Source organism: Colias philodice, chromosome 14 (assembly GCF_061535455.1).
Source record: "Colias philodice isolate Cphi_HAF_F1 chromosome 14, ilColPhil1 Martin Lab GWU primary, whole genome shotgun sequence".
Taxonomy (NCBI): Eukaryota; Metazoa; Arthropoda; class Insecta; order Lepidoptera; family Pieridae; genus Colias; species Colias philodice.
Window position 1 is genome coordinate 8,493,302 of NC_143099.1, and position 27,528 is coordinate 8,520,829.

The following is a 27,528-nucleotide window of genomic DNA, read 5'->3' on the forward strand; positions in this document are numbered from 1 at the left end:
GCGGCCGACTGAGCTAAATAAATTCGTAGGTATCTAAAAAAAATAGATACACTAGATAATTTATTATGTTGCTAAAGTAGTGATTACAGGCGCAAATTATTCCTTTTTGAAATTTTCGATATTGTCGATAGAGGCGAAAGTAAAGCACGGAAAGCACTAGACCGATTGGTGTGGTCCGGTGGTGTGGCGTGTCGATCGCACCGCACGAGTGCGGTGGTCCTGGCGCACCAAGTTCGGACGTCTATTAATGCTTTTACACTAGCCATCCGTGCATTCGTCTTGATTGCCTGTGGCTCTTCTGTGGCTCAAGGGAAGGGGAAACTTCAAATTTCACAATATCACAATCACATCACACATGTTGACATGTCATAAATGTTCAAAATGTCACAACAGCTGCAATAATATTGCTTTTGTGTTTACGGTTGTGTCTTTTGTTTAACAATTTACAAATAATAAAGACTTACAAATCACAATATACACTACTTACAATACCTTATTATTGTTATAGTTAACAATGTGTCTCATTTCAAAATAATTTTCTATGAATATCAATTTATTATGCATCTAGAATCTAGAATTCTAGATGATAGTGACTGTGATAGTGATTAGTCTCAGTTAGGTCTGCTAAGGCTGCCTGAATCATAGGAAAAGAGTACAGTAACAATACTGAAGACTGAACTTAAATTGTTTTGAATCAAAAATCAAAATGTCAAAACTTTGTGTATTAGGTTGCTCCCGAGAAGAACGTACGTTAAAATTATTAATGTAACCAATTTAACTCCTGCGTTTAATGATTACAATTAAACTTATTTACTACTTATAAATATAATATAATAGTTAGAAAAATATTCAATTAATTTTATATAGATGTAGTTTATAGGTTATAATAATATCTGTTGGATTTATGAAGTTTAATGTTTTCAGGTAAAAAGCTTCATGTTTTTCCAAATCCTGATAAATATCCAGACAAGTTTAAGACTTGGGCTGAAATAGTGAATAAACATAATAGTTCTGGTTTAAATCCAGATTACCAAAAATTAAGGATATGTGATAGACATTTTACTGAAGCGGATAAAAATCGAAATAACCGGCTTAGTCATTCTGCAGTGCCATCTTTGTTTTTGCCCAGTAAGTATTTATTAAATTAAAAAATCTTCAAAAATTGCGTTAAGTAATATTGAACGCTCCTTTGTGTAATGAAAATGTATTAGAACAACATCTTCAATAATCGCACACATTACTACGTGACCAAGCCAACTAGACCCTTTTCAACTGTGACGTCACCCGCCCATGTCTCGGGTACAGATAGCAAAAAATGTAACACTCGTAATATCACTGTTCGCTCTCCGCTATGAATAGTCTTATTTTTCCCCATTTCGAGGGCTATTCATAGGAATAACAACACAGTAAAACTTAAACAAATAACAACAAAAAACTTAACAGTCAATAACAAGATTTAACAATTTCAATAAAAAGTACAGAAATAACTAGCGATGCGAAACATACGAATGCGTCGATGCTGCGAACCGTACTAAGGCGACCGCAGTAACTGAGGCGGTAAGCGGGCGGGGAGGCCGCATTCCACCCGAGCGTCTAGTTGGCTTGGTCGAATAATACGTCTTAAATGCTATATATGTATATTAATAATTTAATAGCTTCACCATGCAATGTCATTAACAGACTTCAAAAATATAAGGAGGTTTTCAATTTGGCCGGTATTTTTTTATTATTTTTTAATACTATTAAACAAAATTATTTTCTTGGAGCATACTTTCTAGGTAGGTAGGTAGGATAGTAAACTTCAGCTATAAGCATTACTTTTTTATTTTGAATAGATGGGTAAAACTCACAAACTCTTGATGTGCAATTATCAACAGCTCTAAAGCAAGTTAGTACTTGGTTAATATTTAAAAATTTTCTCACTCAAGTCCACTATATAATTTATTTGCTAATGTTATTTTAAGTATTCATTTCCTCATTAATTTAATTTAATATTTTAGCCAGTTGCTCTTCTACACAGTTACCGAATGAAAGCCTTGAAGAACCAAAAATATTAATAGACAAGGAAAAAATCGAAGAAATAACAAATTCTGATGAAACACCAAAGAGTAGCATGATAGTGGAACATGATTATTGTTTTTCTACAAATCAAGATCTTGTATTGCAAAAAAGTAAGTAATCATAAATGATTACTTACTTACAGTTTAACAACTGATGAGTTCTAAATAAATTTTTTTTTATAATCATCATCATTTATTTTTAAATGATTGAATCATAATCCTACTTAATATAACAACAAATTAACGCAAAATCTTATTTCTAGCCACAAAAACACCTTCAATTGTCACTCCTACATTTAAAAAGAAAATCTATCAAACAACACTGAAAAATCTTCGACGAGAAGTACATCGGCTAAGGAAGGAAAACTATACGCTCCTGTTACGTTTAAAAGACGCTGAAGAGTTATTATATACATATAAAGAGGATAAAGCAGTTCAAACCACAAATGATATGAATGAGTTAAATCACATGAAACCCCTGAAGAAAAAACATTGTTTTATTATGACAGAGGAAGGAGTTTTACATTCAGTGCCTCACTATGCTTGAAACACAACTATAGACAAAGACTTGTTTGATTTAGGGCCGATTTTTCAATGCTTGGATAAATTTGACAGTTTACGTGACATCTTAATATTATCGTGTCACAGATCTAGTACAATATCGTGTAATACTTTATTGGACGGATAAGATTTATCCAAGCATTGAAAATTCGGCCCTTAATTTATGTTTAGACAGGGTGGCATTGGCCTCCTGTATCATAAAAAAACTGTTTTTAAGATAATTTAAGTACTAAAATCTATGTGTATAAAATATTATAAAATAAAAACTATATAAGTACAATATTATACAACTTTCATTCTTATACCCAAATACACTTTTTGTTTGTGAAAATTTAGTCATCAAAAATATATGCACGTAAACAGAATTCTTCGTTTTGCTAGTATTACAATTAAAAAAATAAGACATCAACCTTTAAACAATAATATTTATTAGATTTACTACATTGAAGTAAATGGTGGGGGTGTCAGTGCCAATTTTGCAAAATTTCTTTTGGACACTTGATGACTCGGTCCTAAGGGCCGAAATAATGATTGCGTTGTTATTTATTTAAATGTAATAATATTATGTAGTTTGAGTTATTGGAATGGTATATGTCCTGTAAACAGAAAAACAATGTTTTGTGCATCAATGTGTGCACATAAAACTACACATTCAACTATTTGTAAGACGAATCAAACATGAAAGAAGTTGTGAAACTATGTATGCATACATTAAATGCCTAAAATAGACATAAATATATTTCTGATACTTACCTATAAACTTTTACGAAGGGAATCTTGATGTAAATTTTCAAAGGTAAAATGAAAGAACATAGTCATCAATAAAATGTTTATTATTAAAAGTAAAGAATATTTCACAAAATAAAGTATTATCTAAAAAATTTAAAACTATGTATAACTTTAACCGGTATTACATTATGATAAAATGATAGATCATGATAATTTGATGCTATATCATTCAATAATTAAAATAGAAAGTGTGTTGTGACATGAAATTAACATTATTTTATAAAAAGTAAAACAATGTACTTAAAAACATTTGTCATTCAATAATAATAAAAATGTCATTACGGAGAAAAATAATAAATTGTATAAAAAAATTAGGAACAGAAAAGAAAATGCGAAAAAATTGAGCATTATACATTACATATGATATTCCTTATGAGCTACACATTAACAATCTCTTAAATATAAATTGAGATAAACTTCAATCACTTATAGCACCATAATTTGACCTTACATCGCTTTAAATCTCACCAACATGTACTATAAGGCTTACAATCTATACCTTTATTTACAATTACTGCATTCTACCAAAAATGGCACAGTTTTATTGGCATGATGAATTTATAAATACAGACTTGTTCATTTTATGGGACGGTTGTATAGGCAGTGTTTGCAATTTTAATTATTTTATCCTTTTTTATTACAAATAGAATTTATAAGTATATCCAAGTGTTTGAATATTAATTAGGTACACATCATTTTTATTTCACTAAACATGGTGTATATTTTACGTATTAAGATAAATTTGACGAAATTCAAAGGCCAACAGCCATTTCGGAGAATACTATAATCTGTCTTACAAGCAGTGGTGGGTTCAAATATTTACCATACTATTATTGCTTATTTAGGGTAACTTATATTTACAAGTGCCACTTTTAAAAGCATATAAACCTATCACTTTAATGTGCGTTTCAATGGTTGACTTTAAATTTGAAAAACTTATTTTATCACAAAGATTCATATTGCCAGCTTATTTTGTAAGTATAAAAATGCATTGGAAGACATAGTTAAAGTAACAAATGATGATGCCGAGATATGTATTACTATCAAATAATGTCCAATATAAATGCTAGAATAAAGACAACCTCACATGTTTATGCCTATAAAAGCAAAAAATTATCAAAATAATGAGAATGTAATAAGCACTTTTCTAAATTATGTGTATCATCTGTAAAGCCACAAAGATACAATGAATTAAAATTTTACTAAAACCATTGTCCGAGCACAATTCGTTGCCTAAAAAGTTAAAATTAAAAAAATGGCAGCTATTCTACTAAAAAATTGTTCTAAATTATAAAATTATGATTAAAAAATTATCTAAACAATTAAACATTTATATTTGCTCATAAATGAGATCAGAGAGCACATTAAAAATATCTTTCGATGAAGCTTAAAGCATTACATAAAATAAGTTATAATAACTGATCAGTATTAATTAAATATTATACCTAAAATACTTTGAGACAAATAACTTGGAGCAGTATGTTACTGGTGAATAGTCATTTAAAAAATACCGTTTTTAGTTTTTTTTTATAAAACACCTTGCATTTAAACTGGAATGATTACATATATATCTATCACTGACGAAGGAATTATTATTATAATTTATAACACGTAGAACGATTGGCCCGCAATTATTGAATTGAGAAAAATTACAGCAATGCATGTGACTCATCACACAAATTTGACTTTATCTCGATAAAATATATTTCCAGATATTTTAACTTTTCCATACACAAATTTAAAAAGAATATTAACTATCCGTGTAACTGTACGAATAACAGATTTGATTATTTCCTGAAAATATATTATCTGTAATTTAAGGTGCTTGTGAGTCCATGAGCGTCATTATATGAACATGACCAGTGTTATCAACGGTTACAAAACAGCAGAATTTTTCATCATGGCGGATACATTTTGCGTACATACCGTAAAGCTTTATGCATGCGAGTATCTCTTTTCTTTTCGATCCTTCTTTGCATCTGAAATATAAGTGATAATGATGTTACAAGAGAAATTGTCGTGTGTACATGTGTTACATTTAAAGGTGGGTCCACACTTGATCATTTTCGCGTATCACATCTCCGTCGCGTAGCATCGACGCGTATCATGTTTGCTAGTGTGGACGCAAAATGATCGCGATCGTGATACACTTCGTATCATGATACACCCCGATCGCTATTAACCGCGTATCTGATACGTGTAGTATATAATCGTATAATATTTATGGCTCACGCGATAAAAGGTACGGTATGGTCAAAATGGGCGTCCACACTTAGGATACGCATATACGCATACTCGATACGATACACCTCATACGGATACGATTACTTGATACAAATGTGGACCCGCCTTAAGACAAACTGTTCTGTTGATTTCAACCAGGCATAAGCATTTCTATAACTTATGTGAAGCTTACATAACCAGTGCCAAGTATAATGAAAACCCGTTCATCCAAATATTCTTAAAAATCTTCGGCTATCGTCCGCGGGGCACAGCTTGATTATAGGAAAGACATATTATACGAAATGAAGTATCGCCGCTGCATTGGGCATGTCATGAAGTGACAAGTTTTAAATCTCGTTTGTTTGGTTCAACACCCTAATTCCCGATTTGAAAAATTCTTTCAGTATTAAATAGCCCATTCATTGAAGGATAGGGTAATAGTAACGGAACAATGCGGGTAAACCGCGTAGCAAATAAAGTAAAGAGAACTCACGTCTTCCGCTTCCAGTGCAGTTTCCAGTGGTAGTGCGGGTCCAGTGGACTGTCGCCGAAGAAGAAGTGCGTGTTCGAGTTGCTGTCGGTCGGCGTGAGGCCAGTTTTAGGTTCCAGTGGACTGGCTATTGGTGTCACTACATTCCAGTTACCCCTGGAATATACAATTAGAATTAGAATTATTGACGTACAAATTATAGGCAAATAGACAGAACAATCACGATCGAAAATTGTCTGATGCAAAAGTCTGCCTGCCGGTTTTCCGATTAGGCAGAGTTTTCCGATGGACGATAAGAAAAATTTTAAGCCGCGGTATAAGGGGTTAATTTATTAAAATAATTGATAGACATGATTTATACGACGTCGTTGAGACGGAACGGAACGAACGTTGTCAACGGAACAAATTTGAGAAATAACTGTTAGGCATTAGTTAGTCATCTTCTTTAGTGTAAAATATATTATGGAGAAAAAGAAATTTATTTCACCATAGACAGGCAAAAGATCTCAAAATTAACATACTTTTACCTACGGCTCTGCTTGTTCCACACCCAACCTAACCCAAAAAATTGGTTGTCTGTAAAGTCGATTTACTGACGATAGTTGAACGTGACAACTTCCGATTGTGTTTCTTTGTCGCTCGTTCCGCGCTCTCGTTTGCACTTCAAGCCATGGAACGCCTCAGAGCAAGGTAACGCTGCATGAGTCATGTTTTTTCGTGCGTGCAGCCGGCTCTATCGAATTATAAGACGTTGTCATGTCAAAAAATTCCAAATCCACTAACTTCCACCCCCGGCTCGGCTTGCTCCGTGACAATTTTTAAAAAATTCGCAAAAAAAAAGTCACAAACACACTAACTTCCACCCCCGGCTCGGCTTGCTCCGTATCAAGTACGTGACGTTCCACCACACAACATCCGCGCCCACAGTGAGCAGCACCAGCGGCGGCCCGTCGTCTACCTGCCGCGTCGGGGACGGCGAGAAACCGCACCATTGCACTTTGCTCTTGTGGTGTTTGAGCAGACGCACTTGGCGTTTTAGCGGCACGTTCCAAATCTGAAAGTGTTTATAATCGTCAATACATAGTATAAAATATTGTCGCCTCCTTGGTACAGTGGTTGACGCGTGAGCGTAGTACCGATGGGTCCTGGGTTCGAAAAAACGTCTGTCTGGCAGGACACAGAAGGCTAATCACCTACTTGTCCCGAAAGAAAACCAATCAGTGAAACAGATGTATTATGCATCTGCCTACCTCACTAGGGGACATGGGGATTCATACATAGTATAAAACAAAGTCGCTTTCTCTGTCCCTATTTCCCTTTGTATGCTTAAATCTTTAAAACTACGCAACGGATTTTGATGCGGTTTTTTTTAATAGATAGAATGATTCAAAAGGAAGGTTTTAGTATATAATTTATTAAGTTTTAGACAAAGCGGGCGAAGCCGCGGGCGGTAAGCTAGTATAGAATATTTTGTTTTCGTATAACTTATTCAAAGTTGCCTTGAGTTAATTACATTTGTTTATGTTAAATATAATATACACTACAATTCGATAGTTATATGTATTTATATTCCATTATAAAAAAAGTACATTTAAAAACCAAACCTTAGGTTATAGTTTTGTATAAATTGTAACTAATTACACAATATAAATAGGAGCGAGGTAGTTTAAGTGTTATGGACACTATGAAGCAAACAATAGACGTTTTTTTTAATAACTGTTGGTTTTACACTATAAACATAAAATGTAACCAAAGGCAACATTTTTGTAATTATGCAAACAAGAACTTATTTAAACTCAAGCTGAAAGCTTCTAACATTTCATTCTATTGGTTATAAGTAAAAAAAAATATTTTTAATCTAGTCTTACCGCGACATCACCCGAATCGAGTCCCATAGCTAAAATATTCCCGTCTTCAGTGAGCGCGCAGCAAATAATCCTGTTGTTGAGTTGACTCTCTTGTATTACTCGTAATGATACATGATCCCGTTTCTTTAATTCGAAAGTCTGGAAAAGTATTATTATTTGTAAAATAAGGGAAAATTAAAGCAAGTAGAATACGTTAAGTTTTTGCATCATTATTCATAATTTAATCAAGTGTATGTGTACAATGGATAATATTATTTTAAAACATAAGTAGAAGTTCAAGAGCATTATATAGGTATAGATTACGCATACTTGGAAAAATTATTAGAATTACACCACATAATATATTATGTACTTTAATGAATGAAATGAAAACTACATTCATCAAATACGAATTCCTCATGAATACTTCTAAATGATTATTTTCAACGTTTATTTTTTATAATTTTATTATAAGTAATATTTTAAGGCATACCTGAAAAGCCAAATTACGGTCATCACATATAACAAGCACGTCCTTTTCAAACGCGGAGCACCGTATATTAACATCTGCTTGCTTTCCATTCAACACGCTGGACAACTTTAGATCTTCGTCCCATAGCTTTATGGTCGCATTTGACTCGATGGTAATTAAACCTATATCTTTCAACCAATAGCAGTCTACGAGGTTACTTGGCTTGAAAACTTTATTATCTACGATCGTTCGTGACGTCATACTCATTTCGCTGCTTGAGTTTGAGATTTGGTCAACTTGCTTTTTCTTTACACCTGAAAATAGTACACGTAATCAAATTACGACTTTTGAATTTCTACTTATTCTAGTTATATGCAGAAGAAAGAGCGATTTAATTATCTATTTCATTGGAAGGAATTGTTATAGAACCATTAAAGTTGTTTGCAACATACCTAAGTCAATAATATTATTTCTAGTATTCGTTATCAATCACTACAAAAATCAATGAGCTTTTGGATTGAATAAAAAAATAAACTATTAAATATCTCTGTGAATAGCTTGAATATCTTTCTCTTATATTGCCCGGTGCTATTAAAACGAGCGGGCGATCATTCTAATAACATAACGTAAAAGAACCCTCACCCTGCCAATTATTAAGCAACTCTTGCGAGCCCAAATTACAATTTCCCCTCTGCAACATTTCCGGTTTCCAGTCACCATTTTCCATCAACCTATACGCCATAATGCATCTATTCTTTCCCGCCACTATTAAAACATCAGGATTCACGAAATTTAAATATTTCACAGCGCTATACACATCCATTATAGTGATATTCTCTTTAGTGCGTAGAGAGAATTTCCGAACGATGCCGGATTGTAAGCCGTATATAACGTGTTGGTTGCAAGGCGATATTTTCACTGTTGTTATGATTTCTTCGATGTCTGTTGATATTTCGGTTAGTATTTTTCGACCACGCATCACCTGTTGTAAAAACGTCAATTCAATATTAGATAAAAGATCTATACATATTTTATATGTATAATAGGAAAAATCTAATTCACAAAAAAAAAATGGTAACACTTGGCAAATGGTAAACCTATGCTCTGACGATTCTAAAGTGCTTCTAGAAGAATAAATAAATGTTTTAGTGTGAGTTAAATATTAATAAATAAATAAATAAATATTATAGGACATTATTACACAAATCGACCTAGTCCCACAGTAAGCTCAATTAAGGCTTGTGTTGTGGGTACTAATACATAACATTCTAAGCATTATAATGTGTAATGAATTAATTTTAACAAAATAACTATTCTAAAAGGAAAACAAAATTGTTAAATTACACTTCGAACTTATTGCTATATTACACAACAAAACAAAGCAATTTACCTTAATCCAATTCTAAAAGCAAAACATACCTGTATATTATTCTTATCATCGACTACCGCTAGCAATGGTTGTCCTTGACCTTCACTCCCATTACAAATTCCCTTCAAATTGAGCGGTTTCAGCATATGCCTATCTAGACTCATAGTGCTTTTTAGTATTTTCTTAACTTCCTTAGCACTGGCGAATGATTGGTGTCTTTGTGGGGTTGTGTGCGTGCTGTGTGGGGAACTGTTCGCTTGTGTGGGTGTGTGTGGTGATAGTGTTGCTATGAAACTCGCGTCAAATTTCGTTGTTAGACGGACCTTGCTGGAATAGATTAGTTTGAAACATCTTTGGTTATTTTGTGAAAAAATAAAATTAATTCAACTAAGGGCCGATTTTTCAATGCTTGGATAAAATTTATTCGTCGTATAATGTATAAAACTACCATTTTAAAAACGTATTCTAATTGCCCGTATTTGACAGTTTACGTGACATTTTAATATTATCGTGTAATACTTTATTGGACGGATAAGTTTTATCCAAGCATTGAAAAATCAGTCCTAATAATAATAATTGTAGGTTGTGCTTATGGCTAAAATGAGCATACATGATATTTGTATTGATGCTAATATTATGTCATAATAAGTTAAAACATACCGTATTCAGTTGGGTAATGATTTATTATAATGAGAATTTTTAAAATATTAGTTAAAAAATCCAAAGCACACAACTTGCTGTCAAGTGTCAAGTATTTATTTAACTAGGGTATAATTTATTTAAATACCAATTTACTAAACATTGATACTGATATGATTTTGTATACAATAATGTATTAATATCAATCTTTCTAATTTACCAACCTACATTAACAAGTAATCATTAAAACTTACGCATTCTTATGAGCATTCTGTGACACAAATGACGGATCTAAGAACCAAACTTTCAAAGAGTTCTCAATAGTGCCTGTTCCTGTTAATAATACGTCGGATCCGGGCTCAAAATCGTCCATGAGGAACTCACTCATCGCCATTGTTACTACATTCCTGGAAATTTGAGGTTTATTATATTTTTTTTTCTATATAGAATGAGGTATAAACTTACCCTGTATAAAGTGAGACAGATATAATTGAAAACAAATTCTATGTCGGTTAACATAAAATATCAAGGTTCCTCAAATCCACATTTCCTTTTGTATAATATCGTGTTTGGATATTTCTATCCTAACACTTAACTTAAATTTCAACACATAATAATATCGAAAAACTTAAATTTCAACACATAATAATATCGAAAACAATATTTATAAATACATATTAGTATGACCAAAGTAAGAAAGTACTCACCCTCTCCGATTTTCCAAATCAAATATATGAGCTGACGTCTTAAGATCAATGCACAGTACTCGACTATCATCAGTTGATACAAACAATAAAGTTCCAGATTTGTTCACAGCCATAGATAGAAAGGACATGTTAGGCTTTACACTTTGAGCTGTTATTATAACCCTGCCCTTACATGTTGTGCATGTTTGCATTATATAGGTACTCATTTTACATTCAAATTCCGATATTTCTCTTTCTTTTAACGTTATTATTTTGTTATCTGAAACAATTTACTAGTATTATAAAATATATTTGTGTGTATACAAACACGAGTATGTTTATGTCTGGTGTGTTAAGGGACTTTAGTGTGGTTACTGGCGTATTTAAATTTTAAATAATAAATAATGTGCAAATTGATCATGTTTTGATATACTCATTCACTCATGTTACAAACTTTTCTGTTAAAAATATCAAATCGACTAATAGCCTTTTTTACGACTAAAGATATTTATATAGTGCAACATTAAATATAAATTAGTATCGTAAATGAGCCATAATTTCTAGTTGACAACCACAAAATTTTTATTCATTAATAATAAATAAACTCACCAGAAACAACCAATATATCCAAAACCAGGCCGCTCTCAGTGAAACTATGCCTTGTCTTCGTCTTTAAGTCGATAACATCTAACGCATACGAATTCACGCCCGCAGTCGCAACTATCACATGCTTATCGAAGCTACACAAAACACAACACAAAATATCACTGTTCCTATACAAATTGTCTATAAAATAATGCACTTGTCCGTTCGTCTTGTATATTATTATCTCTTTGGCTGTGTGCGTGATGATCAGTTCGTCTGTGTTCGCCCAGCGAGCGGATATAAACGGCCCCAGTTTAGGTTGTATTATTGTGTTTGTCGCGTCGTTGTTGTTTAACGGTTCTTCGTTTTCTGTAAAATAACGTGATGATGAATTTATTAGTTCCATAGTTAATTAGGCATAAAGCTACATTTATTAATATACATAGCGAAACTAGACTAAGTCATCACATTGCAGCTGATATAAAAAAGTAACAATACCAAACTTCCGCAAGAAAGCTTTCCACGTTCCAAATACACCTGGCGCCTTAGAAAAAAAACTACCAATCTTTTTAAATAAGTTCGTCTGTGTTCCAAATTCAGCAGCTGGCACCTAAGAAAATAAAAACCAACTGGCACCCGAAAAAAAGAACTAACCTTCCCCAGCCAGCCCCATTACACGCGTGCGGGGCTCGCGGGGCACACGCCCACCCACTTGATAACTGAGTCACCATATACCAACTTAAAAAAAAAAACAACACCAACCTTCCGCAATCAACCTGTTCGCGTTCCAAATACACCTGGCACCTTAAAAACTACCAATCTTTTTAAATAACGTCATCCACGTTCCAATCCAGCAACTGGCACCTAAGAAAAAAAAAACCAACTGGCAGCTTACAAAAAAAAAAAACCAACCTTCCTCTATAACTCCGTCCGTATCCCAATCAAGCTCGTCCACATAAAACAACGCAAGCGCCCCGTTACACGCGAGCGCGGCCACACGCGCGGGGCTCGCGGGGCACACGCCCACCCACTTGATAGCGGAGTCGCCGGTTTGGAGCTCCTTTTTCAGCTTGTTTGTTGATATTTCGAAGAACTGCAAGGATAAATATATTTTTAAGCTATTGCAAGCTTCTATCGCGGGCCTTGAGCGCGGGGACCCAATCGAGAAATTCCGTAACGAAAAAACCTCACGCTCCCCACTCCGACGGGCTCGGAGGTGTGGCTTGAAGGCATAGCATGCAATAGCTTTACCGCGGCAGTCCCCGAGTGCCACACGTCTTTTTTTATATAATATTAGTGAGAAAGAAAAGAGTAAACTGCTGATAAGAAATTCAAACAAAAATTCTATTATAATTTATTGTCTATCCTTATTAAAAAGTAAAACATTTCTAATAATCTAAAATCTTACTTTTAACATGATTCTTAGTAAGTAATCCATACTAATATTATAAATGCGAAAGTAACTCTGTCTATCTGTCTGTTACTCAATCACGCCTAAACTACTGAACCAATTTCCATGAAATTTGGTATGGAGATATTTTGATACCCGAGAAAGGACATAGGATACCTTTTATTGCGAAAAATGTACCACGGGCGAAGCCGGGGCGGACCACTAGTTCTAATATAAACTTAAATGAAAGTAATAGAATAGCAGTAGCGTAAATAAAATAATCTTAAATTAAAACCTTTATAGCGCCAGTGACAGTACCCGCTACGACATAATTCCTCAGAAAGCACACCGTCGTAATTATTTCTTTGGCGTCTATCGTTGTATGTTTTATTTCTTCAACATTTTGCTCGTGTCTGCAAAATTCATGAAAATAACTTAAATTCTAAAAACACAGTATCAAAATAAAAATGTAATAAATTAGAAAACGCATAGATAACAGCGATATCTCTCAGGTAAGGACTATTGTCCTCGCAATACGCACGGCATGCACACGGTTTCGTCAAATGACTTGCATCTTGCATACATCTTGCAAATAAAACTGAGTGCACGAAGCGGCAACGTCGCTCCAGTCGTTCGTCATGCGTGTATGTCACCACTCGATCAACTCTCATTAGTTGAAAGAAAACATTTTCTATTGATTGACGATTGCATGAAGCAGCGTGGACACAAAAAATACGCATATCGTCATTTGTAAGTTGCATGCATTCGTCGATAATTAATGTATAACGTAATATTTTAGCCGTTACTATCGAATGCTGACACGTATGCACGTATCTAAACGTGTACTTGTGTATACTTTACACAATTTTTTTTGCATCAATTTGTGAATAAAACTGATTCCGATATTATTCCGTTATAGTATTTAATCAATTTTACGAAATTATTTTTATAAATTACAGAAAAGTTTGCTATTACAAAAAATAAGAAACTAATATACTCACAAGAATTCAAAATAAACTTCATTCCTATCACAGCCCTGCTGTGCTACAGATGATGCTTTAGTATATAATATGCCTTTACTCTCATGTTGTAGGATACTTTGCACTACATCTGTACTGGGCGAGCGGTATAGATCCGTTCCGTGTGTACTGAGGTACAAACGGATGCTGTATAGCAGTTCTCTGTCTAATTCCTGTGGGATTTTAGATGTTATTTTTAGTGTTAGTTTTCCATTACTAGAAATATTGAAATATTATTACGTATACTTTGGTACTAGATAAATTAATTTTTTTTTGAGTCATATGGCTTATGCCATATGACTAAATATATAACGGTAAACTGTTTTTTTAGCAAGGAAATTTTAGTGATAACATCAGATATTTTTAATATTTTTTTTAAATCATTTTTATACATATGTATTTATTTCTTAAAAAAATCAGAAAATAATAATTAAACAGAATACTTGCCCCATCAACAATATGATCTTCATATTTCCGCAAATCCAATATGACATCGGCCGGTCCGGTCAACCTCACTTTATTGCCCAGGAACTTGAGATCCAAAAACAGTTTACCGAACAAACTCCATAGTTTATTCAAATTTTGCGTGTGAAATAAATGATAGCCGATATAAAACGCTATATAACCATCGTCTTCTATTTCTTCGGGAGCATTATCCGCATCGTATTTGTAACTCTTTAGGAAATCTCGATGCAATCTTCTCACTTCGTCTTCCGAGACTGTAGTTTTTAAGTAGTTCATTATTAAATCGTGCACTTCATAGATATAATTCCTTTGTTCTTGGTCATAGAATTCGATTATTAAGGATTTGCTTCGTAGCTGTTTCATAATACTTTCAACTTTGCTTATATCCTTATTCCACAATTTGCTCAGCACCTTTGCCGATACTTTGGCATTGTCCGGTAAGATTGAGAGCATTTTGAACAGTGGTAAAATATCTGGTTTGAGGGAATTGATGCACATTTCTATTGGTTTCATCGGATTGCCGTTTTGTTTAGATAAACTGTAAAATAAGGTGATAATAACGACATAAATGCTATTATCAAATTATGAGACTGATCGAAATATTAATATTTAAATTTCAAATGAAAAGAATGTGTAGAACTTGTGAATTATAAACTCCGAATATTACCTTTTTTGAATTTTGGACTTTACCTTTTATTTACGCTCTTTAGTACCTTGCCCTTCTAAATGAAAAAATTAATAACGACGCAAATATAAAACAAAAAACTATAAAATAAACGGCTCGAAAGACTTACAAAAAATACTCCTTCTTCTCCAATTTGTTCAAATAATAATTCCAATGCCTAGTATCATGGACTAATCTTTCTTTATTCTCTGCTAATTCTGCACCAATAAGTGCAATATGGAATGGACTGCCTTTGCATATTTCGTGCAATCGTTTCGCTTGTCTGGGAAGCTTTGATTCTGGTATATCTATACATGATGAAATGAGGGACAGAGATTCTTCTTCCGTGAAATGGTTTTCTATCTAAAATATGATATTGGGAAAATAAACATAAATACGATATGGTATAATGGTAAGTATGGTAGTATGGTATAATATGTTAGTCAACATATGGGCGAGCATCTTAACTGCCATTGACGAGGATGATAAATAATAAGGTTGATTTTAAAATAAATACATATTCATTATTCTATTTAAAACTCTAAGTCTAAATATAACCGAGTCTAAACTTTATAAAAAAAATTAAAGTGTTTATTGTTTCTCCCTCAACAATTCCGTCATAGTTATAAAAATAAGCATATTAATATTTTCCCATAACATAATAATTATATGTAATTAATCTACTATATTACTCACTCTAACAATCTGCGGATGAAACGTAGATATCACATCTGTATCCCTTGTAGTGACCAAAATCTTACACCCAACATCAAACGCATCCAAACATTTCTTTTCATTTACTTCATCGAGCACCAATAGAGCTTTCTTTAAAGCCGGGTCTGAGAACATAGCTCGTAATCTATCTTTTAGTTCCTGGCAGGTCCAGTCTGTACTAGATATTGAGTCTGCGTTAGAACCGATACTAGACATCGATATTGATGAGTTCATGAAGGAATTATTTGATTGATTGCATAGTATTGATGCTTTTCGGTATAACCTGACAAAACACAGAAAAAGCGATATAGAAAGTAAAACAACTACAAAAAAAATAGATATAAATAACAGCTCTGCAAGGATCGTGCGTCTTCATCGGAGTGGAAGAGAAAAGTCTATGCTGCATCCGAGTTTTAATATATTTTTAATATAAGTAAGTATATTGTTACATGCGGGTAGATACACATATTTGTTAATGGAAGTACAAAATCTGCACAATACATTTGAATAAGAGAAGTACAAAACAAAAAATAATGCTGATGAATCCTGATAAATTATAATTGATTAGTGTGAAGTTAACCATGTGTGTATAAATGAGTAATACCAAATATGGTTATTTACTTTGCAAGATTACTAGTTCCCATATTAGGCTTAAGGGACTGCCCTTAATGTACTGACATTATCTTTCTGTATAATTTCAAATCTAGACCATAACTTCTGTGATTAATTTCCGTGTTTGAATGACCATAACGAAAACTTTCATAGTGTTTTTCAACGATAACACATATTTATCATTGAAAAATCGAAGTGAAATATAATTTTTTAAATGAGTTTAATTGAAATCATTGTTCAACACGAATCGTCCATACTCTATACATAATCAACTATGAAATTACCATTTTTCACCATAACTTACTTATTCTGTTGAGCGATGATATCATCTTCAGTCTTACAATTGCCGAGATTGCGCCAAAACACGACGCCATTAAAGTCATCGGTGATTAGTTCTGGATTGTTCCGCAGCACACTGATGGCGACACAAGTCTTGCCTGAACCAGACATACCATGGAGCGCCAGGATTTTGTGACGCGTTAGCGCTTTCAATTTATTCGCTACATCTTCCTCCTGGAAGAAATAAAAAAAATTGGTTGTCTTTAAAGTCGGTTTACTGACGATAGTTGAACGTGACAACGTCCGATTGTGCTTCTTTGTCGCTCGTTCCGCGCTCTCGCTTGCACTTCAAGCCTTACATGGAACGCCTCAGAGCGAGGTAACGCCGCATGAGTCATGTTTTTTCGTGCGTGCAGCCGGGTCTATCGAATTATAAGACGTTGTCACGTCAAAAATGTAAGCTCTAGGCTTTATACAATTTCGCTACAATATTAATAACCTCTGTAAAGTCAGCAAGTCACAATCGGGGTTTCCCACCGTAAAATTTATTCAGAACTACACCGGAAGGAAGTTAGCGCGGAAAGTTTATTTTTTTTAATTATTAATATCTCAAAAAATTGCTCCTTAAATGCTCCATCAGAATCTGTAATTGCTCCACTTCTATAATTATTAGTTTATTTATAATTAATTTTTTAAAAAATCCAAATACTGAAAACTTGATTTCCCTATAGAATGAAAAATATTCACTTTTCATAAAAAATTTTTTTGCAAAAAAATTGCTCCCGATTTGCTCTATCAATTACAAAAAAAAAAAATTTAATTTTGATAATTTTTACAATAATTAACTGAAAAACTATGTTTGCATAGTAAACTACTGCGCTGTGACGTCATCAATTATTATTGTCGTTGCGACGCATAAGGGCCATATTTACATGTATCAGCACTGCAGCGATATCTATTAAGACCTTAATGTCTATGTTTTCTTATTTATATTATTTACTAGATTTCCGCCCGCGGCTTCGCCCGCGCAGTCAATGAAAAACCCGCATAGTTCCCGTTCCCGTGGGATTTCCGGGATTGCGTCATTTAATCGGGATAGCCTATGTCCTTTCTCGGGTATCAAAATATCTCCATACCAAATTTCATGAAAATTGGTTCAGTAGTTTAGGCGTGATTGAGTAACAGACAGACAGACAGAGTTACTTTCGCATTTACAATATTAGTATGGATAGTGATTGAGTCAACAATTGAATAACAAGTGTAAGTACTATTTTATTCAATAACTAGCTGTGCCCGCGACTTCGTCCGCGTGGAATAGTGACTGCATAGTAGTTACTACTTAACACACAATTATTGAGTCAACACGTCTTGAAACACGTACTATCATATACAACTAAATTATAAGTACTTACACATTATTATAAAGTTAAGAAATAAAATAAATAATAACACAAAAGAACTGTTAGTAAAATTTATTACTAAACTGAGCTAGGTATAAAACTTAGGTACAGAAGAGTTCAAAATTTCCAGGATGTGGTTATTCTCCCGCTCCCATATTCCTTCTACTTTCACAGACGTTCAACTTTTCCCTTTCACCCCTAGTAAATGGCAGAACCGATTTTGATCTAAACCATGTCTAATCATACCTATATATTATGTACATGTCATATCCTTTCGTTTGGTACCTACTCCATTTGGATTATTTATCCCCACTATCACCCCTAAGGTGCCCTATATGTAATAAACAGATTAACCAATTTTGATAAAACATGACTAATTGTAATTCACACGTCATTTGATATGCCGCTTGATTATATTATTTGACCACATTCGATTATTCATTCCCACTTTTACCGCTATAAATCAATAAATGGATGAACCGATTTTGATTAAATATGCCTCATCATACTTCTCACGTCAGGTCATGCCCTTTCATTTGATATGCCACTTGGGTATATTATTTGACAACTTTTATTCCCACTTTTATACCTATATCCAATAAATGGATGAACCAATTTTGATAAAATATGTCTTATTGTACTTTACACGTCATGTCTTTCATTAGATAAGTCACTTGAGTATATTTGATAAAATTTATTTATTTATTCCCACTTTTACCCCTATATCAAATAAATGGATGAACCGATTTTGATAACATTGGACTACTTAATTGTTTCTAACAGGTCATCTTTTTTCATTTGATATATCACTTGGGTATAACAGACAACATTCGTTTTTTTCATTCCCACTTTTACCCCTCTATATAATAAATGGATGAACCGATTTTGATTAAATACCTATGCCTCATTATACTTCTCACGTCAGGTCATGCCCTTTCATTTGATATGCCACTTAGGTATATTTGACAACTTTTATTGCCACTTTTATCCAATAAATGGATGAACCAATTTTGATAAAATATGTCTTATTGTACTTTACACGTCATGTCTTTCATTAGATACGTCACTTGAGTATATTTGATAAAATTCATTTATTTATTCCCACTTTTACCCCTATATCAAATAAATGGATGAACCGATTTTGATAAAATTTGACTAATTGTTTCTGACATGTCGTCTATTTTCATTTGATATATCACTTGGGTATAACCTACATTAACAACCTACATTAACAACTAACATTCGTTTTTTTCATTCCCACTTACCCCTATATAATATAATAAACAACTAATGTAACAAAAAAACGCATCTAATTGGTATTACCCGTTAGCGAGCTACGGTGGCACAGACAGACACGCAATACACACATAGCGGACATAACACCCCTCTTTTTGCGTCGGGGGTTAAAAATAATACCTACGACATAATTTCAAAGACCTTTTATATAGAAAATTTACCTAGAAGTAACCATAATGCTACATATTTGTGCAGGTTTTAGTCTTATGAGCAAAAATCTAAATAAAGGTCCTTTGACCCCCCCTACTACCCCCTCAGCATAACCACCCCCCCCCCCCACGCTTGGGGACTTTCGATATGATCATCTGGACATGTCAAGGAATAACTTTAGCGTATAATTTATTACGTAATAAAGTAATTCATGTATAGAATGCCTTAGCAAATGTTCGCTGTGATTACTTAAATGGTCATAACTTTTTTATTTATGAACCGATTGACATGAAATAAACACTAAGGGTGCACTCACACACATCAGTCACCGTCACGGCACGTCACCGGACAGGATTAAAAAAAAAATGTATCAATAGTTCTAGTATGACTCTGTTCCCACACGACAGTCGCCGGCACGAAATCTATCAGTGACGTCCCCGGTCAGGCACGTCAAATAATCTTTCCATACATGTACCATACTTTTATCCCCACTCACCCGGTGCCGTCACGTCTCAGTTCAGTCAGCGTCGTGCTACCGTCAATTGCTACATGTTCTCTAGCGTGACACACGTCTAATCACTGACTAACCTGATGTATGTGTTCAATGATTCAGTCAAACCGGCGACGTGACTGACGGACAACATGACGGTGACTGGTGTTTGTGGATACGTACACAAACCGTCACCGATCAGTCATCGGTGACTTGACGGTGACTGATGTGTGTGAGTGCACCCTAAATGTTAAATGAAGCTTACCACAATATATTAGTGAAAACCGCATCTAAATCGGATAAGCCGTTTCTGAGATTAGCGTGTTCAAACATACAGACAAACAGACAAACCGACAAACAGACAAACAGACAAACAGACAAAAATTTTTTTAACAACAGTTTTGGGTTTGGGATCGATTTAGTAATAACCCCTGCTATTTTTTTTTTACATATTTTCATTGTACAGACACCACTTTTCTAGAATTTTATTATATGTATTGATGATGATGATAATGAACAATTAATAAATATTTCTACTGTCAATCATCATCAAAGTATTTAAATGGTATTAATAATTGAATTTGAATTTCTGTTTACTATAAGAAAAATTAATATGCACTTTTTATTTCAGGGTGTGAAGGGATTCAGTCAAGGAGTTTTAAATTATTGAAGAGTGGCAATTATTTAGAAGTAGGGTTCGCGAAAAAAATCGAGCCCTACTTTTATATAATCACCTGAAAATTTTTCACTAGAGTATAAATAATTCTTTATAATTATATAAAATTTTACTTATTACATAAATTCATTATTGAATTTCATCTAGCAAAAGTTGAAAGAAACAGATATTATTATGTATTTAAAATCATTCTTATTATAGGTATGTTTATAAACATTTCCCTACCCATCCCTAAACTCGCATATTACGTTTATTCGTATTATAAAACTTCAAATATTTTTTAATTAATTTGTGTTTCAGTCGCTTTTTTCATCTTTCAGTGTCAAGTTGCTATCGTTTGCGGGAACTATGCGGGTTTTCCTTTGAAAACGCGGGCGAAGCCGCGGGCGGAAATCTAGTAAATAATATAAATAAGAAAACATAAATATTAAGGTCTTAATAGATATCGCTGCAGTGCTGATACATGTAAATATTATGGCCCTTATGCGTCGCAACGACAATAATAATTGATGACGTCACAGCGCAGTAGTTTACTATGCAAACATAGTTTTTCAGTTAATTATTGTAAAAATTATCAAAATTAAATATTTTTTTTTGTAATTGATAGAGCAAATCGGGAGCAATTTTTTTGCAAAAAATTTTTTTATAAAAAGTGAATATTTTTCATTCTATAGGGAAATCAAGTTTTCAGTATTTGGATTTTTTTTAAAATTAATTATAAATAAACTAATAATTATAGAAGTGGAGCAATTACAGATTCTGATGGAGCATTTAAGGAGCAATTTTTTGAGATATTAATAATTAAAAAAAAAAACTTTCCGCGCTAACTTCCTTCCGGTCAGAACTACGATTATTTTTACGAATAAAACTTAAAAACAGCGCAAATTTGGTATTATTCGCCAAGTCAAGTTGTATATTAAAAGCTTAACTTAGTTGACGCATGATTTTATATTAGCAAATTAACCCATTGAGCCCCGAACGGCCCGATCGGTCCACGACATAATAGATTTTCTATTGTGTCTGTGACCCCGGAATCACCTGAGTTATTAAAATTTAAAATATTTGTATTATCTGCGAAAGTTAGTAATGATTTTACTCTATCTTATGTTTCAATATTAGTCACTTTAAATAGTACATACCACAGCAATCCGTCTAACGAAATGATCGGGCAGCCTCGGCACATCTCCCCTACTGATGCTATCCTCGAAGCTGTCTTCAATCATCGCTTTACTGTCAGCCAACGCGAACTTCTTCCATATCCAATTGTAGTCCTTCGCCAAGCTATCTACGAACGCATCGTATGCACTATTGTTGCCATTTTGTAGGATCGTTTTTATTAGAAAACGGACCCTGTCGGCTCTATCATTCTGAAAACAGATATAAACCAAATTGAGATTAATTTCCAATACCAATTACCAATACGTAATATGAAAAGACATAAAACGACGGATTAAACAACACCCACCTCGAATGTTTACGTTATACCTATATGATATTTTTTAATTTAGTTTGATAAACAAAGAGATATAACTTTCTATAAAACGATAATGCTATCACTACACATGTAATTAGATGATGTTAGTGACCGCGCAAAGGCACTCCTGCTGACCTCTAAACGGCAGTAGAGGAGAATGTTAGAACAATAGACTTGAGTTCCTCAGTTATTATCATCCGGGAATTCGGAATTGCCCAATACCGGTCCAGATCCCCTTTATCCGTTCCCTCTTGTTAGTTCATTGATTTTGTTGGCGAATAATCCAATACGCCTATTACATAAAAGAAATACTCACCAATTGATAAATGTGATCGAAATCCTTATGAGAAATAGCTTGTTTACTAAACAATTCGTCTAGTATGTATCTCACGTCCAGATCATTCACAATTAACTGCTGATGTTGTTGCAATAACATGCGATTTCTAATATCCATTTTGTCTGCTTCTCAATCATCTGTGAATCAATTAGTTCCGTTTTTAATAACATGCTTATTACTGAACGATGTACTAAATATAGATACCTAGGTAGTTATTAAAATATGTTATTTTATTTTAAAAGTCGATTTAGGATATGGTCAATTCCTAATGGTTATAGATGAATTTGACTTATTCTTGTGTATTTTCAAGACGATCATTCACCCGAGATTTCATGAACATTATCATATGAGGTAAAAAATCAGCCACAGGTTGCCCTACAAACCTAAAGTAAGTTTAGTCTAAATCTGGGTAAGAGTATAGGGTACTCTAGTACCTATACTTTTTCGAAATCCTTGCAAGTTACCTCGATGTCAAGGACAGTAATGTCCTTGAATTAACAAGGTTTTAATCAATGTAATACCTTCGTTAATAAAGGTATTTAGTTTAATAGGTTCGTCAATTTTTTCCGCCAGTTTTGTTACAAGTACATCCATTAATTGCGTTAATTATGCATATCCACTCCTGTCGAGGGCACCTTCGAAACGGCTAATAGTCTTTGATAATAGCAGTACGATCACTGATTCATCCAAGCACTTAATGTTTATGAAAGCATCCATTGTTTAGTTGTGTGTCAATAGATAAATTAATAGTGATAACAGAAGCAGGAGGATGGAGGTAGGTACAACATACAATGTGGACATCATGATAAGGAATTGAAATAGAAAAAAACATTACGCATAAAATTTAAAGTAACGTGATTGATACAATGTTATATTTTACATGTAATTCGCCCACGCTTCTTTTGGGTTTCGCTTTTGTTGTAATCTCACCGTTATTAGTTATAACTACTTTTCATGATGATCTTGTGTTCAGAGCTGTTATATACGATATCTTGGAACTTTGTTAGTGTCTATAGACTCGATATCAAAACTTGAAGGGACATAGGGAATCGCAATTTGTTTGGGGAAGTATGGCCGTATTTACAAACAAGTTTAGGAGCGGTATACGTTCCGATGCTATTATTCAAAATTTATAAGACTTAATACCCGAGTTGAATTATTTAAAGATGTGGTATTTTCATTATTGATTTTGTAGTAATTTAATCCCAACAGTAGATATCTGATCGGAAAGTTGTTTGTGAATCATCCCACTTCTGTGGCGCGATAATTTCAAATGCACGTGAGTAAAGCCGCGGTGATATTAATTACTTATATTTAAAAGCATTCTTTAACAACAATAATATCTAAACATTTAATTCTCTATTGTAGACGTGAGATGAAAATGCGCAAAAAATGATATCGATGCGAAGATAGTATTTTTATTGTAACAAAATCCGGTGCCGAACGTCAGCTGGAGTCTACGAAGAAACAAATATTATACCTACAACGAATTTACATTTGCAGATTATAATTATAAAGTAAACTTACTTTTGCAGATGATTCAAGTAATAGAACAATGAATAAGAAAAAAAATCACAAACAAATCACCAACACCTTAAAGATATTTCCTTCAAATATTATAAAATCGATAAAAATTTCGACGAGCGTCTGATAGCAACAAATCGCGGCAGATTAATGAGTATTGTTAAGTTATTAGCATTCGGACCAAGTTTACGCTAAAATATTGAATGACCTTCGTGATGAGTGCCACCTACACGACGAAACTTTAGTCATTTAGTGGGTATATACCATGTAATGAACCGCGAATTAGGTTTTTGACCGCACAACCAACTATTACGATTGTCAAGGTTGTATACAAACTATTGAGATGATAATTTTACTACAAGCAAAATTATGTTTGTGTGATGAATACAAAATGTGACGTCAATGTGCAAAATATAAGTAATAAGATCATATTTGAAGAATGTTGAACGTTAAATAACAAGAAATTTGATATCTTATTTTTTTAGATTAAAACAATAAATTAATATCCTAAAAAAATTTGAGCATATTGAATTTCTATAATTTGTTTTTCTAATCAAATAAATTTGTTGCATCTTATTTGATTTTTATTATGCTGCGGCTATATTACATAGAATGAATCTGAAAAGTCTCTATCTATGTAAGAAATAAAAGTTTAGATTTGCCATCAAATAGTTATTTATCTAGTTGTTGAATTATCATTGCCCAAATCCTTTTATTTGCATTTAAACATAAAACGAAAGCACCATGATTAATAACTTGTAAACGCCGTGACAAGATATTTGATATATTACACCATGATTATTACCGATCAGATTTCATAGTAGACTGGGGTAGAAGCCTTTGAAAATAATGAAAAGATAAAAAAATCGCAGTCGGATGAAACCCATTAGAAAAGGAGGGGAATATGATAAAAATGTAAGGAAAAATAAATTACGGTCAATCCGAGTTCGGGAAGCGGGAGGGGGGAGCTTTAAAGAGAAAAAAATGGTTTCTCTCGATTTCCGACAAAACTACAAGTCCTATAGAAAAAAGTTCAACGGCAAAGTTGTAGGTAATTAAAAGTTCTACAACTTTTGCATTCACAATTTTTTCACATAACCTAAAAATTTAGGTGAAAAATTCAAAAAACCAAGTTTTTGGTCTTTTATTTCTATCTACTTCAAAATTTATTTTTTTTCTACGAAATTTGGTGGAAACTTACTTTATTATGTCCCAAATACACTGTAATTTATTTGATTGAAAATATTTATTTTTTCGCCTTATTTTGAATTAATACCAAAAAAACAACCTAATTTTCAATCGAAAAGTCACCCGTCAAAATATCAGCTTTTTTCAAAAACTTGGGGTGCCTTTTATTCATTGAAATCTCTACTTTCATATGGTGTAAAAAAAATAAACACCACCATAGTAAATGTTCTCAGGAAATGCATACAAACAGTCTGAAAATTAGCTTTTACTAAATCAGGCACACTTCTTGAACTCTATATCTTCTCTTGTATCGGCTTTTCGGTAATATTTCAAAAGAAAAATAATTATCTGTTCTAAGTTTAATATTTTACAGCATATTCAAAAGCAAAATGATGTCGATAAAAACATTTCAGGTAGTTCGAGAAGTGTGCCTGATTTAGTAAAAGCTAATTTTCAGACTGTTTGTATGCATTTCCTGAGAACATTTACTATGGTGGTGTTTATTTTTTTTACACCATATGAAAGTAGAGATTTCAATGAATAAAAGACACCCCAAGTTTTTGAAAAAAGCTGATATTTTGACGGGTGACTTTTCGATTGAAAATTAGGTTGTTTTTTTGGTATTAATTCAAAATAAGGCGAAAAAATAAATATTTTCAATCAAATAAATTACAGTGTATTTGGGACATAATAAAGTAAGTTTCCACCAAATTTCGTAGAAAAAAAATAAATTTTGAAGTAGATAGAAATAAAAGACCAAAAACTTGGTTTTTTGAATGTTTCACCTAAATTTTTAGGTTATGTGAAAAAATTGTGAATACATAAGTTGTAGAACTTTTAATTACTTATAACTTTGCGATTGAACTTTTTTCTATAGGACTTGTAGTTTAGTCGGAAATCGAGAGAAACCATTTTTTTCTCTTTAAAGCTCCCCCCTCCCGCTTCCCGAACTCGGATTGACCGTAATTTATTTTTCCTTACATTTTTATCATATTCCCCTCCTTTTCTAATGGGTTTCATCCGACTGCGATTTTTTTTTGTTTCAAAAATTATCTACTCTAGTCTATAGTGTCAACAATTTAAAAAGAAATAATTAAAGTACAATATTCAATTCCAAAGTTCAAAAGTAAACATTGGAACTCATATAAAAATACTTTTTTTGTGTATTGTTTTTCAAATATTCAGTCCTCAGTTTCTTTTTTTTTACCAACAATATTTTCTGTATAAGTAAGTACTTTAATTGATACCTCAATGCATTCCTATTATAAATGGTCTTGATAGACAGACGGACACAACAAAGTGATCCTTTAAGTGTTTCGTTTATTCTTTTTGTGGTTCAGAACACTAAAAATAGCCTACAATTTATTATATCATGATAATTTATTTTGTGATACCTCAACAAATTTTCTAGGTTAAGGTTAGTGGATCATTAGTCATTTGTCACCGCTAGTAACATTGATATTGGTGTCACTTACAAATACAAGTCATTTGATAACAATGTGATAAGACCAGGAATTCCCACATTATTTAAAAATAGGTTTGTGCAATGATTAAAATGGTGTTACCTAAATAGATTCAACATTGAACATTGATCGAAAATACCCTTAGGTACAGCATGTGGTCTTAAAAGCGAATGATATATTCGAATTTTGTTTGTTTTCCTACAATTTACTATATAGTTGGATTTTGATGTTGTTTTAGTATGAATCATTCTTTGGAATCCTTAAGTTGCATCATTTATATGCTCAATTGGATGAAATAGTAAGCTATTTTCATTTTATTAGGATTTTATTTCTATACTTTGATGATAGTCAATAGTTATATATATGAAGCTGCTTCAGAGTATTAAGACCAAAGAGAATAATTTCATTATCCTAGGAAAATATATATTTCCTGTCTTAAATGATTAATAAAACTGATAGTAACATAAAGCCCTAATATGAAATGGATATTATTGCATTCTAGTTCTTTTCACAATTGATTAAAATATATATTTACTGTTCTAAAGAAACTTGTTTCTTATGATAATTTAGATTAAATAATCTATAAACAAGTTTACATCAAAATAAATGGTACATATACATACTAAATAGTAGTGAATACACAGTTGTGGCTGATAAATTAACTAA

The 27,528-nt window shown here is 32.9% G+C and overlaps 2 protein-coding genes across 2 annotated transcripts; one reads left to right on the plus strand and one right to left on the minus strand.

The window, feature by feature from the left end:
- The first annotated feature begins 337 nt into the window (after positions 1-337).
- LOC149482971 (uncharacterized) lies at positions 338-2,638 on the plus strand. The gene is made up of 4 exons (XM_089703029.1): positions 338-746; positions 925-1,128; positions 2,001-2,171; positions 2,324-2,638. The coding sequence occupies exons 1-4, from the start codon at positions 707-709 to the stop codon at positions 2,605-2,607; spliced, it is 699 nt and encodes a 232-aa protein (XP_089559155.1). The 5' UTR covers positions 338-706; the 3' UTR covers positions 2,608-2,638.
- Positions 2,639-3,435: 797 nt separating this feature from the next.
- Dark (Death-associated APAF1-related killer) lies at positions 3,436-24,364 on the minus strand. The gene is made up of 20 exons (XM_089703040.1): positions 24,215-24,364; positions 22,667-22,824; positions 22,016-22,243; positions 16,890-17,098; positions 15,956-16,256; positions 15,390-15,622; positions 14,578-15,133; positions 14,113-14,303; positions 13,407-13,524; positions 12,634-12,814; positions 11,746-12,090; positions 11,158-11,416; positions 10,705-10,857; positions 9,862-10,138; positions 9,085-9,424; positions 8,464-8,756; positions 7,992-8,129; positions 6,981-7,177; positions 6,127-6,279; positions 3,436-5,389 (listed from the first exon to the last, which is right to left on the minus strand). The coding sequence occupies exons 2-20, from the start codon at positions 22,802-22,804 to the stop codon at positions 5,227-5,229; spliced, it is 4,473 nt and encodes a 1,490-aa protein (XP_089559166.1). The 5' UTR covers positions 22,805-22,824; positions 24,215-24,364; the 3' UTR covers positions 3,436-5,226.
- Positions 24,365-27,528: the final 3,164 nt, after the last annotated feature.